Source organism: Gigantopelta aegis, chromosome 5, assembly GCF_016097555.1.
Source record: "Gigantopelta aegis isolate Gae_Host chromosome 5, Gae_host_genome, whole genome shotgun sequence".
In the NCBI taxonomy this organism is placed as follows: domain Eukaryota; kingdom Metazoa; phylum Mollusca; class Gastropoda; order Neomphalida; family Peltospiridae; genus Gigantopelta; species Gigantopelta aegis.
This window is the reverse complement of record NC_054703.1, coordinates 5,652,958-5,667,093: the sequence shown is the minus strand read 5'-3', so window position 1 is coordinate 5,667,093 and position 14,136 is coordinate 5,652,958. Positions and strand designations below refer to the sequence as shown.

Here is a 14,136-nt window from a genome sequence, read left to right as displayed (position 1 = left end):
GCAGATGTTTCTTCTGGTTTTTCTTCTTCAGATACTTCAAGAGTTTCAACAATTTCTGCAGATGTTTCCTCTGGTGTTTCTTCTTCTGAAACTTCAAGAGTTTCAACAATTTCTGCAGATATTTCTTCTGGTTTTTCTTCTTCAGATACTTCAAGAGTTTCAACAATTTCTGCAGATATTTCTTCTGGTTTTTCTTCTTCAGATACTTCAAGAGTTTCAACAATTTCTGCAGATATTTCTTCTGGTTTTTCTTCTTCAGATACTTCAAGAGTTTCAACAATTTCTGCAGATGTTTCTTCTGGTTTTGCTTCTTCAGGTACTTCAAGAGTTTCAACAATTTCTGCAGATATTTCTTCTGGTGTTTCTTCTTCTGAAACTTCAAGAGTTTCAACAATTTCTGCAGATATTTCTTCTGGTTTTTCTTCTTCAGATACTTCAAGAGTTTCAACAATTTCTGCAGATATTTCTTCTGGTTTTTCTTCTTCAGATACTTCAAGAGTTTCTACAATTTCTGCGGATCTTTCTTCTAGTTTTTCTTCTTCTGAAACTTCAACAGATTCAACAATTTCTGCAGATGTTTCCTCTGGTGTTTCTTCTTCTGAAATTTCAAGAGTTTCAACAATTTCTGCGGATGTTTCTTCTGGTTTTTCTTCTTCAGATACTTCAAGAGTTTCAACAATTTCTGCAGATGTTTCTTCTGGTTTTTCTTCTTCTGAAATTTCACGACTTTCAACAATTTCTAGAGATGTTTCTTGTGGTTTTTCTTCTGCAGATACTTCAAGAGTTTCAACAATTTCTTGAGATATTTCTTCTGGATTCTCTTCTTTTAAAACTTCAAGAGGTTCAATAATTTCTGCAGATGTTTCTTCTGGTTTTTCTTCTACAGATACTTCAACAGTTTCAACAATTTCTGCAGATGTTTCTTCTGGTTTTTCTTCTTCGGATACATCAAACGTTTCAACAATTTCTGCAGATGTTTCTTCTGGTTTTTCTTCTTCAGATACTTCAAGAGTTTCAACAATTTCTGCAGATGTTTCTTCTGGTTTTTCTTCTTCAGATACTTGAAGAGTTTCAACAATTTCTGCGGATCTTTCTTCTAGTTTTTCTTCTTCTGAAACTTCAACAGATTCAACAATTTCTGCAGATGTTTCTTCTGTTTTTTCTTCTTCAGATACGTCCAGTCTTTCAACAATTTCTGCAGGTATTTCTTCTGGTATTTCTTCTTCTGAAACTTCAAGAGGTTCAGTAATTTCTCCAGATGTTTCTTCTTCTTTTTCTTCTTCAGACACTTCAAGAGTTTCAACAATTTCTTCAGATATTTCTTCAGGTTTCTCGTCTTCAGAAACTTCAAGAGGTCCAATACTTTCTTCAGATATTTCTACTGATTTCCGTTCCTCAGATATCTCAAGCGTTTCAACAGTTTCTCCAGATGGTTCTTCTGGTTTTTCTTCTTCAGATACCAGAAGTGTTTCAACAGTTTCTTCAAATGGTTCCTCAGATATTTCTTCTGGTTTTTCTTTTTCAGATACCTCAAGAGTTTCAACAATTTCTTCAGCTGATTCATTTGGTTTTTCTTCTTCGGATACCTCAAGAGATTGAAGAATTTCTTCTGATGGTACTGCTGCTTTTTCTTCTTCAGATATCTCAAGAGTTTCAACAATTTCTGCAGATATTTCTTCTGGTTTTTCTTCTTCAGATACTTCAAGAGTTTCAACAATTTCTGCAGATGTTTCTTCTGGTTTTGCTTCTTCAGGTACTTCAAGAGTTTCAACAATTTCTGCAGATATTTCTTCTGGTGTTTCTTCTTCTGAAACTTCAAGAGTTTCAACAATTTCTGCAGATATTTCTTCTGGTTTTTCTTCTTCAGATACTTCAAGAGTTTCAACAATTTCTGCAGATATTTCTTCTGGTTTTTCTTCTTCAGATACTTCAAGAGTTTCAACAATTTCTGCAGATGTTTCCTCTGGTGTTTCTTCTTCTGAAATTTCAAGAGTTTCAACAATTTCTGCAGATGTTTCTTCTGGTTTTTCTTCTTCTGATACTTCAAGAGTTTCAACAATTTCTGCAGATGTTTCTTCTGGTTTTTCTTCTTCGGATACATCCAGCGTTTCAACAATTTCTGTAGATATTTCTTCTGGTTTTTCTTCTTCTGAAACTTCAAGAGTTTCAACAATTTCTGCAGATGTTTCTTCTGGTTTTTCTTCTTCAGATACTTGAAGAGTTTCAACAATTTCTGCGGATCTTTCTTCTAGTTTTTCTTCTTCTGAAACTTCAACAGATTCAACAATTTCTGTAGATGTTTCTTCTGGTTTTTCTTCTTCAGATACGTCCAGTCTTTCAACAATTTCTGCAGGTATTTCTTCTGGTATTTCTTCTTCTGAAACTTCAAGAGGTTCAGTAATTTCTCCAGATGTTTCTTCTTCTTTTTCTTCTTCAGACTCTTCAAGAGTTTCAACAATTTCTTCAGATATTTCTTCAGGTTTCTCGTCTTCAGAAACTTCAAGAGGTCCAATAATTTCTTCAGATATTTCTACTGATTTCCGTTCCTCAGATATCTCAAGCGTTTCAACAGTTTCTCCAGATGGTTCTTCTGGTTTTTCTTCTTCAGATACCAGAAGTGTTTCAACAGTTTCTTCAAATGGTTCCTCAGATATTTCTTCTGGTTTTTCTTTTTCAGATACCTCAAGAGTTTCAACAATTTCTTCAGCTGATTCATTTGGTTTTTCTTCTTCGGATACCTCAAGAGATTGAAGAATTTCTTCTGATGGTACTGCTACTTTTTCTTCTTCAGATATCTCAAGAGTTTCAACAATTTCTGCAGATATTTCTTCTGGTTTTTCTTCTTCTGAAATTTCACGACTTTCAACAATTTCTAGAGATGTTTCTTGTGGTTTTTCTTCTGCAGATACTTCAAGAGTTTCAACAATTTCTTGAGATATTTCTTCTGGATTCTCTTCTTCTAAAACTTCAAGAGGTTCAATAATTTCTGCAGATGTTTCTTCTGGTTTTTCTTCTACAGATACTTCAACAGTTTCAACAATTTCTGCAGATGTTTCTTCTGGTTTTTCTTCTTCGGATACATCAAACGTTTCAACAATTTCTGCAGATGTTTCTTCTGGTTTTTCTTCTTCAGATACTTCAAGAGTTTCAACAATTTCTGCAGATGTTTCTTCTGGTTTTTCTTCTTCGGATACATCCAGCGTTTCAACAATTTCTGTAGATATTTCTTCTGGTTTTTCTTCTTCTGAAACTTCAAGAGTTTCAACAATTTCTGCAGATGTTTCTTCTGGTTTTTCTTCTTCAGATACTTGAAGAGTTTCAACAATTTCTGCGGATCTTTCTTCTAGTTTTTCTTCTTCTGAAACTTCAACAGATTCAACAATTTCTGCAGATGTTTCTTCTGGTTTTTCTTCTTCAGATACGTCCAGTCTTTCAACAATTTCTGCAGGTATTTCTTCTGGTATTTCTTCTTCTGAAACTTCAAGAGGTTCAGTAATTTCTCCAGATGTTTCTTCTTCTTTTTCTTCTTCAGACACTTCAAGAGTTTCAACAATTTCTTCAGATATTTCTTCAGGTTTCTCGTCTTCAGAAACTTCAAGACGTCCAATAATTTCTTCAGATATTTCTACTGATTTCCGTTCCTCAGATATCTCAAGCGTTTCAACAGTTTCTCCAGATGGTTCTTCTGGTTTTTCTTCTTCAGATACCAGAAGTGTTTCAACAGTTTCTTCAAATGGTTCCTCAGATATTTCTTCTGGTTTTTCTTTTTCAGATACCTCAAGAGTTTCAACAATTTCTTCAGCTGATTCATTTGGTTTTTCTTCTTCGGATACCTCAAGAGATTGAAGAATTTCTTCTGATGGTACTGCTGCTTTTTCTTCTTCAGATATCTCAAGAGTTTCAACAATTTCTGCAGATATTTCTTCTGGTTTTTCTTCTTCTGAAATTTCACGACTTTCAACAATTTCTAGAGATGTTTCTTGTGGTTTTTCTTCTGCAGATACTTCAAGAGTTTCAACAATTTCTTGAGATATTTCTTCTGGATTCTCTTCTTCTAAAACTTCAAGAGGTTCAATAATTTCTGCAGATGTTTCTTCTGGTTTTTCTTCTACAGATATTTCAACAGTTTCAACAATTTCTGCAGATGTTTCTTCTGGTTTTTCTTCTTCAGATACATCAAACGTTTCAACAATTTCTGCAGATGTTTCTTCTGGTTTTTCTTCTTCAGATACATCAAACGTTTCAACAATTTCTGCAGATGTTTCTTCTGGTTTTTCTTCTTCAGATACTTCAAGAGTTTCAACAATTTCTGCAGATGTTTCTTCTGGTTTTTCTTCTTTGGATATATCAATCGTTTCAACAATTTCTGCAGATGTTTTTTCTGGTTTTTCTTCTTCAGATACTTCAAGAGTTTCAACAATTTCTGCAGATGTTTCTTCTGATTTGTCTTCTTCAGACACTTCAAGAGTTTGAACAATTTCTGTGGATGTTTCTTCTGATTTTTCTTCTTCAGATACTTCAAGAGTTTCAACAGTTTCTTCAGGTGTTTCTTCAGGTTTTTCCTCTTGAGATATCTCAAGTGTTTCAACAATTTCTTCAGATGATTCTTCTAATATTTGTTTTTCAGATACTTCAAGAGGTTCAATAATTTCTGCAGATATTTCTTCTGTTTTTTCTTCTTCAGATACTTCAAGAGTTTCAACAATTTCTGCAGATGTTTCAACAATTTCTACAATTGTTTCCTTTGGTTTTTCTTCTTTAGATACTTCAAGAGGTTTAACAATTTCTGCAGATGTTTCTTCTGATTTCTCTTCTTCAGATACTTCAAGAGGTTCTATGATTTCTGCAGATATTTCTTCTGATTTTTCTTCTGAAACTTCAAGAGTTTGAACAATTTCTGCAGATATTTCTTCTGGTTTCTCTTCTTCAGATACTTCAAGAGGTTCAATAATTTCTGCAGATGTTTCTTCCGGTTTCTCGTCTTCAGATACTTCAAGAATGTCAACAATTCCTTGAGCTGGTTCTTCTGCTTTCTCGTGTTCAGATATTTCAAGAATATCAACCATTGCTTCAGATATTTCTTTTGGCTTTTCTTCTTCAGATACTACGGGAGTTTCAGTTATTTCCTGAGATGGCTCATATGCCTCAACAGTTTCAACCATTGCTTCAGATGGTTCTTCAGGTTTCTCTTCTTCAGATACTGCAAGATTCTCAACAGTTTCTTCAACTATTTCTTCTGATTTTCCTTCTGCAGATACCTCAAAAGTTTCAACAATTTCTACAAATGGTTCTGCTGGTTTTTCTTCTTCAGATACTTCAAGAGTTTCAACAATTTCGTCAGATATTTCTTCTGATTTCCCTTCTTCAGTTACTTCAGGAGTTTTAACAATTTCTTCATATATTTCTTGTGATTTCTCTTCTTCAGATACTTCAAGATTTTGCGCAATTTCTTCTGATGGTTCTTCTGGTTTTTCTATTTCTGATACCTCAAGAGTTTCAACAATTTCTTCAGATATTTCTTCTGGTTTCTCATCTTCAGATACCTCAAGAGATTCAACAATTTCTTCTGATTTCTCTTTTTCAGATACATCAAGTGTTTCAACAATGTCTTCTGATGGTTCTTTTTGTTTTTCCTCTTCAGATATCTCAAGTGTTTCAACAATTTCTGCAGATGATTGTTCTAATGTTTGTTTTTCAGATACTTCAAGAGTATCAACAATTCCTTCAGCTGGTTCTTCTGCTTTCTCTTCTTCTGATATTTTAAGAATATCAACCATTGCTTCAAACGGTTCTTCTGGCTTTTCTTCTTCAGATACTACGGGAGTTTCAGTCATTTCCTGAGATGGCTCATATGTCTCAGGAGTTTCAACCATTGCTTCAGATGGTTCTTCTGGTTTCTCTTGTTCAGATACCCCAAGACTCTCAACAGTCTCGTCAGCTATTTCTTTTGATTTTTCTTCGTCAGATGCTTCAAGAGTTTCAATATGTTCTTGAGATGGTTCTTCAAGTTTTTCTTCTTCAAATATTTCAAGACTTTTAACATTTTCTGCAGGTTGTTCTTCAGATATTTTAACACTTTCAGCCATTGTTTCTGTTGATTCTTCTAGTAGCTCTTCTTCGAATACTTCAAGAGCTTCAACAATTTCTTCAGATGGTTCGTGTAGATAATCATCCTTGGGGATTTCAAGAGGTTCAATGCTACCTTCAGTTGGTTCTTCGTGTTCGTTTTCTTCTGATACTTCAATAGTTTCTACCAATTTCTCTTCTTCTGATACTTCAGTAGTTTCAACTTGTTTCTCTCCTTTTGATACTTCAATAATTTCAGCAGAAGTCTCTTCTGAAATCCTTACGGTTTGAATTTCTTCAGCTGATTCTTCTGGCAATGAACCACTTTTTATTACTTTGTCTTCCTCAGGTACCTCAGTAACGCCAGTGACTTCTTCAGTATGTTCCATTTCAGCTAGTTCCTCGGGAAATGAAACACTTTCAGGAGCAATAGCTTCTTGTGATACTTCAGTAGCTTGAATAATTTTTCTTACTTCTTCTGGTGATGAAATACTTTCAACTGTTTTGTCTGCCTGTGTTACGTTAACAGTTTCAAGTAATTTCTCTTCTTCTGATACTTCAGTAGTCTCAGCTGGTTCCTCTTCTTCAGATACATCAAGAGTTGCAACCGTTTTGTTAGATGGTCCTTCAGGTGTTTCTTCTTCAGATTCGTCAAGAGTTTCAAATATTTTCTCAAATGGCTCATATGCCTCAGTAGTTTGAACTATTGCTTCAAAGTGTTCTTGTGGCTTTTCTTCTGCCGTTTTCATTTCTTCAGATACCTCAAGAGTTTCATCAATCCCTTCAGCTGGTTCTTCTTGTTTCTCTTCTTCAGATGATACAAGATGTTCAACAATTCCTTCAGCTGGTTCTTCTGGTTTGTCTTCTTCAGATACGTCACTACTTTCAACAATGTCTTCAGATGATCCTTCAGGTTGTTCGTCATGTGATACTTCAAACGTTTCAATAAGACCTTCAACTAGTTCCAATGGTTTTTCTGCAGATACTTCAAGAGCTTCGACAACTTGTTCAGGTGGTTCGTCTGGTTGCTCATCCTTGGAAATGCCAAACGTTTCCATGACATCTTTAGACTGTTGTTCTGATACTTCTTCAGATACTGCAAGAGTGTCAACAATTTCTTCAGTCAGTTCTTCTGATTTGACTTCTGATACATCAGTAGTTTCAACTGGTTTTTCTTCTTCTGATACATCAATAATGTCGATTGGTTTTTGCTCTTCTGATACTTCAGTGATTTCAACTGGTTTTTCCTCCTCTGATACTTCAATTGTTTCAACTAGTTTTTCCTCCTCTGATACTTCAAAAGTTTCAACTGGTGTCTCTTCTTCTGATACTTCAATGGTTTCAGTAGGAGTCTCTTCTGAAATTTCTACAGTTTGAATTTCTTTATTTGATTCTTCTGGCAAAGAAACACTTTCGATTCCTAAGTCTTCCTCATATAGCTCAGTAATTTCATTGACTTTGCCTGTAGTTTTTTCTTCTGAAACTGAAACACGTTCCATTTCAGCTAGTTCTTCAGGAAACGAAACACTTTCAGGAACAACAGCTTCTTCTAATACTTCAGTAACTTCTGGTAATGAAAGACTTTCAACTGGTTTGCCTTCTTCTGATACTTCAATGGTTTCAACTAGTTTCTCTTCTTCTGCTATTTCGATGGTTTCAACTGGTTCCTCTTCTTCTGATACTTCAAGAGTTTCAGCAGGTGTCTCTTCTTCTGAACCTTCAATAGTACTGTCTACTTTCTTTTCATCTGAGACTGAAACACTTTCCATTGGTTTCTCAAATGGTTTCCCTTCTGCTATTTTAATAATTTCAACTACTTTCTCTTCTTCTGATACTTCAAGAGGTTCAACAGTTTCTTCAGATGGTTCCTCTTGTCGCTCTTCTTCAGAGACTTTAAGAGGTTCAATAATTTCTTCAGATATTTCTTCTTGTTTTTCTTCTTCTGAAACGTTAAGAGGTTCAATAATTTCTTCAGATGTTTCTTCTTGTTTTTCTTTTTCTGAAACGTCAAGAGGTTCAACAATTTCTGCAGATGTTTCTTCTGGTTTTTCGCTTTCTTCTGGTTTTTCACATACTTCAAAAGATTCAACAATTTCTAGTTTTTCTTCTTCAGATACATCAAGCATTTCAACAATTTCTGCAGATGTTTCTTCTGCTTTTTCTTCTTCTGAAACTTCAAGAGTTTCAACAATTTCTGCGGATGTTTCTTCCGGTTTTTCTTCTTCAGATACATCAAGCGTTTCAACAATTTCTGCAGATGTTTCTTCTGGTTTTTCTTCTTCAGATAATTCAAGAGTTTCAACAATTTCTGCAGATGTTTCTTCTGGTTTTTCTTCTTCGGATACATCCAGCATTTCAACAATTTCTGCAGATGTTTCTTCTGGTTTTTCTTCTTCAGAGACTTCAAGAGTTTCAACAATTTCTGCAGATACTTCTTCTGGTTTTTCTTCTTCTGAAACTTCAAGAGTTTCAACAATTTCTGCAGATGTTTCTTCTTGTTTTTCTTCTTCTGATACTTCAAGAGTTTTAACAATTTCTGCGGATGTTTCTTCTGCTTTTTCTTCTTCAGATACTTCAAGAGTTTCAACAATTTCTGCGGATGTTTCTTCTGCTTTTTCTTCTTCAGATACTTCAAGAGTTTCAACAATTTCTGCGGATGTTTCTTCTGCTTTTTCTTCTTCAGATACATCAAGCGTTTCAACAATTTCTGCAGATGTTTCTTCTGTTTTTTCTTCTTCAGATACATCAAGGGTTTCAACAATTTCTTCAGATGTTTCTTCTGGTTCTTTTTCTTCAGAGACTTCAAGAGATTCAATAATTTCTGCAGATGTTTCTTCTGCTTTTTCTTCTTCTGAAACTTCAAGAGTTTCAACAATTTCTGCGGATGTTTCTTCCGGTTTTTCTTCTTCAGATACATCAAGCGTTTCAACAATTTCTGCAGATGTTTCTTCTGGTTTTTCTTCTTCAGATAATTCAAGAGTTTCAACAATTTCTGCAGATGTTTCTTCTGGTTTTTCTTCTTCGGATACATCCAGCATTTCAACAATTTCTGCAGATGTTTCTTCTGGTTTTTCTTCTTCAGAGACTTCAAGAGTTTCAACAATTTCTGCAGATACTTCTTCTGGTTTTTCTTCTTCTGAAACTTCAAGAGTTTCAACAATTTCTGCAGATGTTTCTTCTTGTTTTTCTTCTTCTGATACTTCAAGAGTTTTAACAATTTCTGCGGATGTTTCTTCTGCTTTTTCTTCTTCAGATACTTCAAGAGTTTCAACAATTTCTGCGGATGTTTCTTCTGCTTTTTCTTCTTCAGATACTTCAAGAGTTTCAACAATTTCTGCGGATGTTTCTTCTGCTTTTTCTTCTTCAGATACATCAAGCGTTTCAACAATTTCTGCAGATGTTTCTTCTGTTTTTTCTTCTTCAGATACATCAAGGGTTTCAACAATTTCTTCAGATGTTTCTTCTGGTTCTTTTTCTTCAGAGACTTCAAGAGATTCAATAATTTCTGCGGATGTTTCTTCTGTTTTTTCTTCTTCTGAAACTTCAAGAGTTTCAACAATTTCTGCAGATATTTCTTCTGGTTTTTCTTCTTCTGAAAATTCAAGAGATTCAACAATTTCTGCAGATGTTTCTTCTGGTTTTTCTGTTTCTTCTGGTTTTTCTTCTTCTGATACTTCAAGAGATTCAACAATTTCTGCAGATGTTTCTTCTGGTTTTTCTGTTTCTTCTGGTTTTTCTTCTTCTGATACTTCAAGAGATTCAACAATTTCTGCAGATGTTTCTTCTGTTTTTTCTTCTTCGGATACATCAAGCATTTCAACAATTTCTGCAGATGTTTCTTCTGGTTTTTCTTCTTCGGATACATCAAACGTTTCAACAATTTCTGCAGATGTTTGTTCTGGTTTTTTGTCTTCTGAAACTTCAAGAGTTTCAAGAATTTCTTCAAATGTTTCTTCTGGTTTTTCTTCCTCTGAAACTTCAAGAGATTCAACAAGTTCTGCTGATGTTTCTTCTGGTTTTTCTTCTTCTGATACTTCAAGAGGTTCAACAATTTCTTCTAATGTTTCTTCTGGTTTCTCTTCTTCTGATACTTCAAGAGGTTCAACAGTTTCTGCAGATGTTTCTTCTGCTTTTTCGTCTTCTGAAACTTCAAGAGTTTCAACAATTTCTTCAGAATGTTCTTCTGGTTTCTCGTCTTCTGACACTTCAGTAATTTCAACTGATTTCTCTTCTTCGGATACATCACTAGTTTCAGCTGGTTTTTCTTCTGACACTTCAGTGGTTTCAACTAGAGTCTGTTCGTCTGAAATTCCTATAGTTTGAATTTCTTGAGCTAATTCTTCTGGCAATGATACACTTTCAATTTCTTTATGTTCTCCGGATACATCAGTAAATTCAGCGAATTCTTCAGCAGTCTTCTCTTCTGAAACTGAAACACTTTCGAATGATTTGTCCTCTTCAGTGACTTGAATACCTTCAGTGACGTTGTCTGCCTGTTCATCTTCTGGTAATGAAACAAATTCAACTTTCTCTTCTTCAGGTACTTCAACGGCTTCTGCAATTTCTCCAGCATATTCTGTTTCTATCAATGAAACACGTTCAGGCGTTGTCTTATCTTCTAATATATCACCAATCTGACTAATTTCTTGGGCTGGTTCTTCTGATATTTCAAAAGCTTCGGGAATTTCTTCAGCAGGCTCGTCTGCTGGCAATGAAACACCTTCAACTCTCTTTTCTTCAGTTGATTCCTGTTCTGGCATTACAGTATTATCAAATGATTCCTCTTGTTCTTGTATCTCAACACATTCTGTAATTGATTCAGCTGGAATATTCTCTGGGAATGAAGCACTTTCAGGAACAACAGTTTCTTCAGATACTTCAGTAGTTTGCACAATGTCTCTTTCTGCTTCTTCTGGTAATGAAACACATTCAACTCCATGTTCAGTATCATATACTTCAATAGTTTTCCTGATTTCTTCTGCTTCTGATATTTCAATATGTTCAGCAATTTCTTCTTCAGTTCGTTCTTTCTCTGACAAAGAAACACTTTCATCTGTCCTTTCTTCTTCACTCATTTCAACTGATTTATCTTCTTCAGATACACCAGACATTTGAGTAATTAGTAGACGTAATTCTAGTTCTTGTGACAGTTCAATAGTTTCAGCAATGTGTTGATGGAGTTCTTCTTTTTGTAATGTTTCAGGAACGTCTTCAACTTGTTCATCCTCTGTCACTGAAACACCTTTAACTACTTCATCCTCTTTGAATATTCCAATAGCATCAGTCATTTGGTCAGCAGGTTTTTGTTCTGACACTGAAACACGTTCTACTGCTATCTCATCTTTAGTTATCTCAATAGTTTCAGTCATTTGTGCAGCTGATTCTTCTTGGAATGAAACACTTTCAACTTCAGACAATTCAAACATTTCATCGGGTGCTTTTTCTAATGTCAATAAAATACTTTCAGGAACAACACTTTCTATTACTTCAATGATTTCTTCAGCTTGATCTGGAAATAATACATGTTTATTTTCTTTCTCTTCGTCAGATGCTTCCTTAGCAGGTTCTTGGTCTGGTAATGGACTACTTTCAAAGGCTATCTTTTGTTCTGACATTTCAATAGCCTCGCTAACGTGTTCACCGGTTTCACCTCCTGACAAGGAAACAATTCCCTTGGTTTCCTGTTTACTGTCTTCTGAGACTTCAGTACTTTCAACACTGTCTTCAACTAACTCTTCTAGGAATGAACCATGTTCAACTTCTCTTTCGAATACTCCTGTAGCGTTAGTAATTTCTTCAACAGATTCTTGTTCTGGCAAATACACACTTTCAACTGTTTTCTCTTCTTTGCCTACTTCAGTAGCTTCACCAAATCCTTCTACCAACTCTTCTGGAACATTTGCATGTACATTATCATCTTCAGATGCTTGGGTAATTTGTTCAGTTGGCTCTTCTTCTGGCATTGCAAGTCTTTCGGAATCACTGTGTTCTGGTACAATAATTATTTCTGAAATGTCTTGGACTGATTGTTCTGGGAATGAAACACTTACAGGAGCTATCTCTTCTTCTGATATCTCAGCTGTGTCAGTAATTGCTTCACCTGATAAAGAAAGACTTTTAGCAAACAATTTCTCTTCGGCTTTCTCAGAAACTAAACCAAAATATGTAGGAAAATGAGGTGGTGTGCCTAGTGGAGAGGGAGTAGACGTGACAATGAAGCACACGTCATCACCTTCATCACTATAGACTGTTGTCATGTGTTCTTCATCAGTGGTGTCTCCAGCATCAAAGTCTATAGTAGTTTCTTCAACATGCACAGTGGTTTGTTCCTCAAGTTGTCCTGCACTATTCTGTGTCTCACTTGAAGTGATTTCTTCATCTGCACAGAATGCTGAATCTACCATGTCATGGCTTGTTGCTTGTTCAAAGTCATAATCTATAGCTTCAGGCATTACATCATCCACTGTTTTCTCAAATGGTCTTTCCACTTCAAATTCTTCCATTTCAGTTTCGTCAAGGCTGCCATCTTCAGAACGAGTCTCTTCCCTGCTAGACAGATCGACTTCAAACTCATCTTCATCAGAGTCATAATTGTCTGTAAAGAATCCTGCATTGGGCGGATCATTTCTTTCTACTGCTGAAACACCATGCAAATCCATTGACTCTGATGTCAATGGTGTGACTTCTGATATGCCATAGCTATGTTTCACAGATTCCTCAGTGGGTGGAATGTGAACTGTTTCATCCTGAACTGTTTCAGGAATAAGTTTTTCTTGGCCATCATGCTCTTCAACTACTAGGCTTCTGAAAGCTTCAGCAGGAGAAATTCCCAACCAGTTCAATGTTTTATCAGACTGGGGAGAAATATCATCTGTTTCATCAGGCTCAAAGGGCAATGTTTGAACATCTGTTTCTTGCTGATTCTCCTGTGAGACAATCAAATACTGAGACAATGCCAGATGCGTCACTGGTTCAGTCTGTTGTAGTTTTGTATCCTCAGTGGGTATAACCGAAGACATACCTGAGTCTGTACCATGGAGAGAAATATATCCGATATCACGCTGCTCTGTTTCTGCTGTATAAGCTGACAATGACATACTGTCTTCATCAGGTGTAATAAGTTGCTCCCCATCACCAGGTTCATCATGACAATAACATGTTGTTGTAGCTGAGGTATATGTTGTCTTGCTTTCTGATGTTACAATTGTATCATCAGCACTGTCAGCTTGGTATTCTGTAGATTGTATTTTTGTGCCATCCTTCTCATCAACTTCAGTGTCTGCCATTTGCAAATCCTGTTCACTGCTTTCAGTGTTTTTTTCTGCCATCTCTTTTTCTGACTGTTGGTCATCCCACCCTGATAGAATCTCTTTGACAGATAATGTTCTGGATGCCTTGTCATCAACACACTGTACTGGTGCCATTACTCTTTCTGATGTATATCGTAACTCTACATCATCCTTGATAGTGTATCCAACATGCTGGACAAGACCAGCCACTTCTGATTCATCTGCCTTTTTGAGTTCAGTATCTTTGCTATCTATCTGATCAGTCCAAACTGCTTCCACCTGTTTGATTTCCTTATCTATGAGAGCAATCTGATCAAACACTTGTGCACTCTCTGCTTGTTCTTCATCTCTATATTTCTGTGTAGCCTCTTCAGCAAGGATTTCGGTCCCAGCTGTAACGTCTTCGTCGAGTTCGTCAGCACTTGTATCATCATCCGTGCCATCACCACTTGGTTCAACTTCCTGGACGATAACTGCAGAGTCGTCAATGTAAGTTGAGTAAGTATCTTCTTCTTTGGATTCCACAGATGATGTCAGAGCATCAGGGCTTGTGACGATTTCCCTGTGTATGGCGAACAAATTCAGGGTAGCATCACCAGCAAAGTCATAGAGTGATGAATCCACATCAAGAGATTCCTCTACTGGTGACAAGCTTAGTGCCTGTGGTGGAGATTCGACAGTTTCTGGTGAATACGTGTCTATCCTTTCAGGTGAAGCTTCTTCTACAGGACAAACATCAGCACTTTCTTGTTGTGCCACTTCAACTGATGTTATCAGTTCG

At 35.9% G+C, this 14,136-nt stretch overlaps 1 protein-coding gene across 1 annotated transcript; it reads right to left on the bottom strand.

Annotated features, from left to right (window-relative positions):
• Window positions 1–254: 254 nt before the first annotated feature.
• Window positions 255–10,826, bottom strand: LOC121373495 (titin-like; the record flags this gene model as incomplete). The annotated part of the gene is made up of 1 exon (XM_041500165.1): window positions 255–10,826. A coding segment is annotated over exon 1 (10,572 nt), but the record flags the coding sequence as incomplete, so codon positions are not given.
• Between the last annotated feature and the right edge of the window lie 3,310 nt (window positions 10,827–14,136).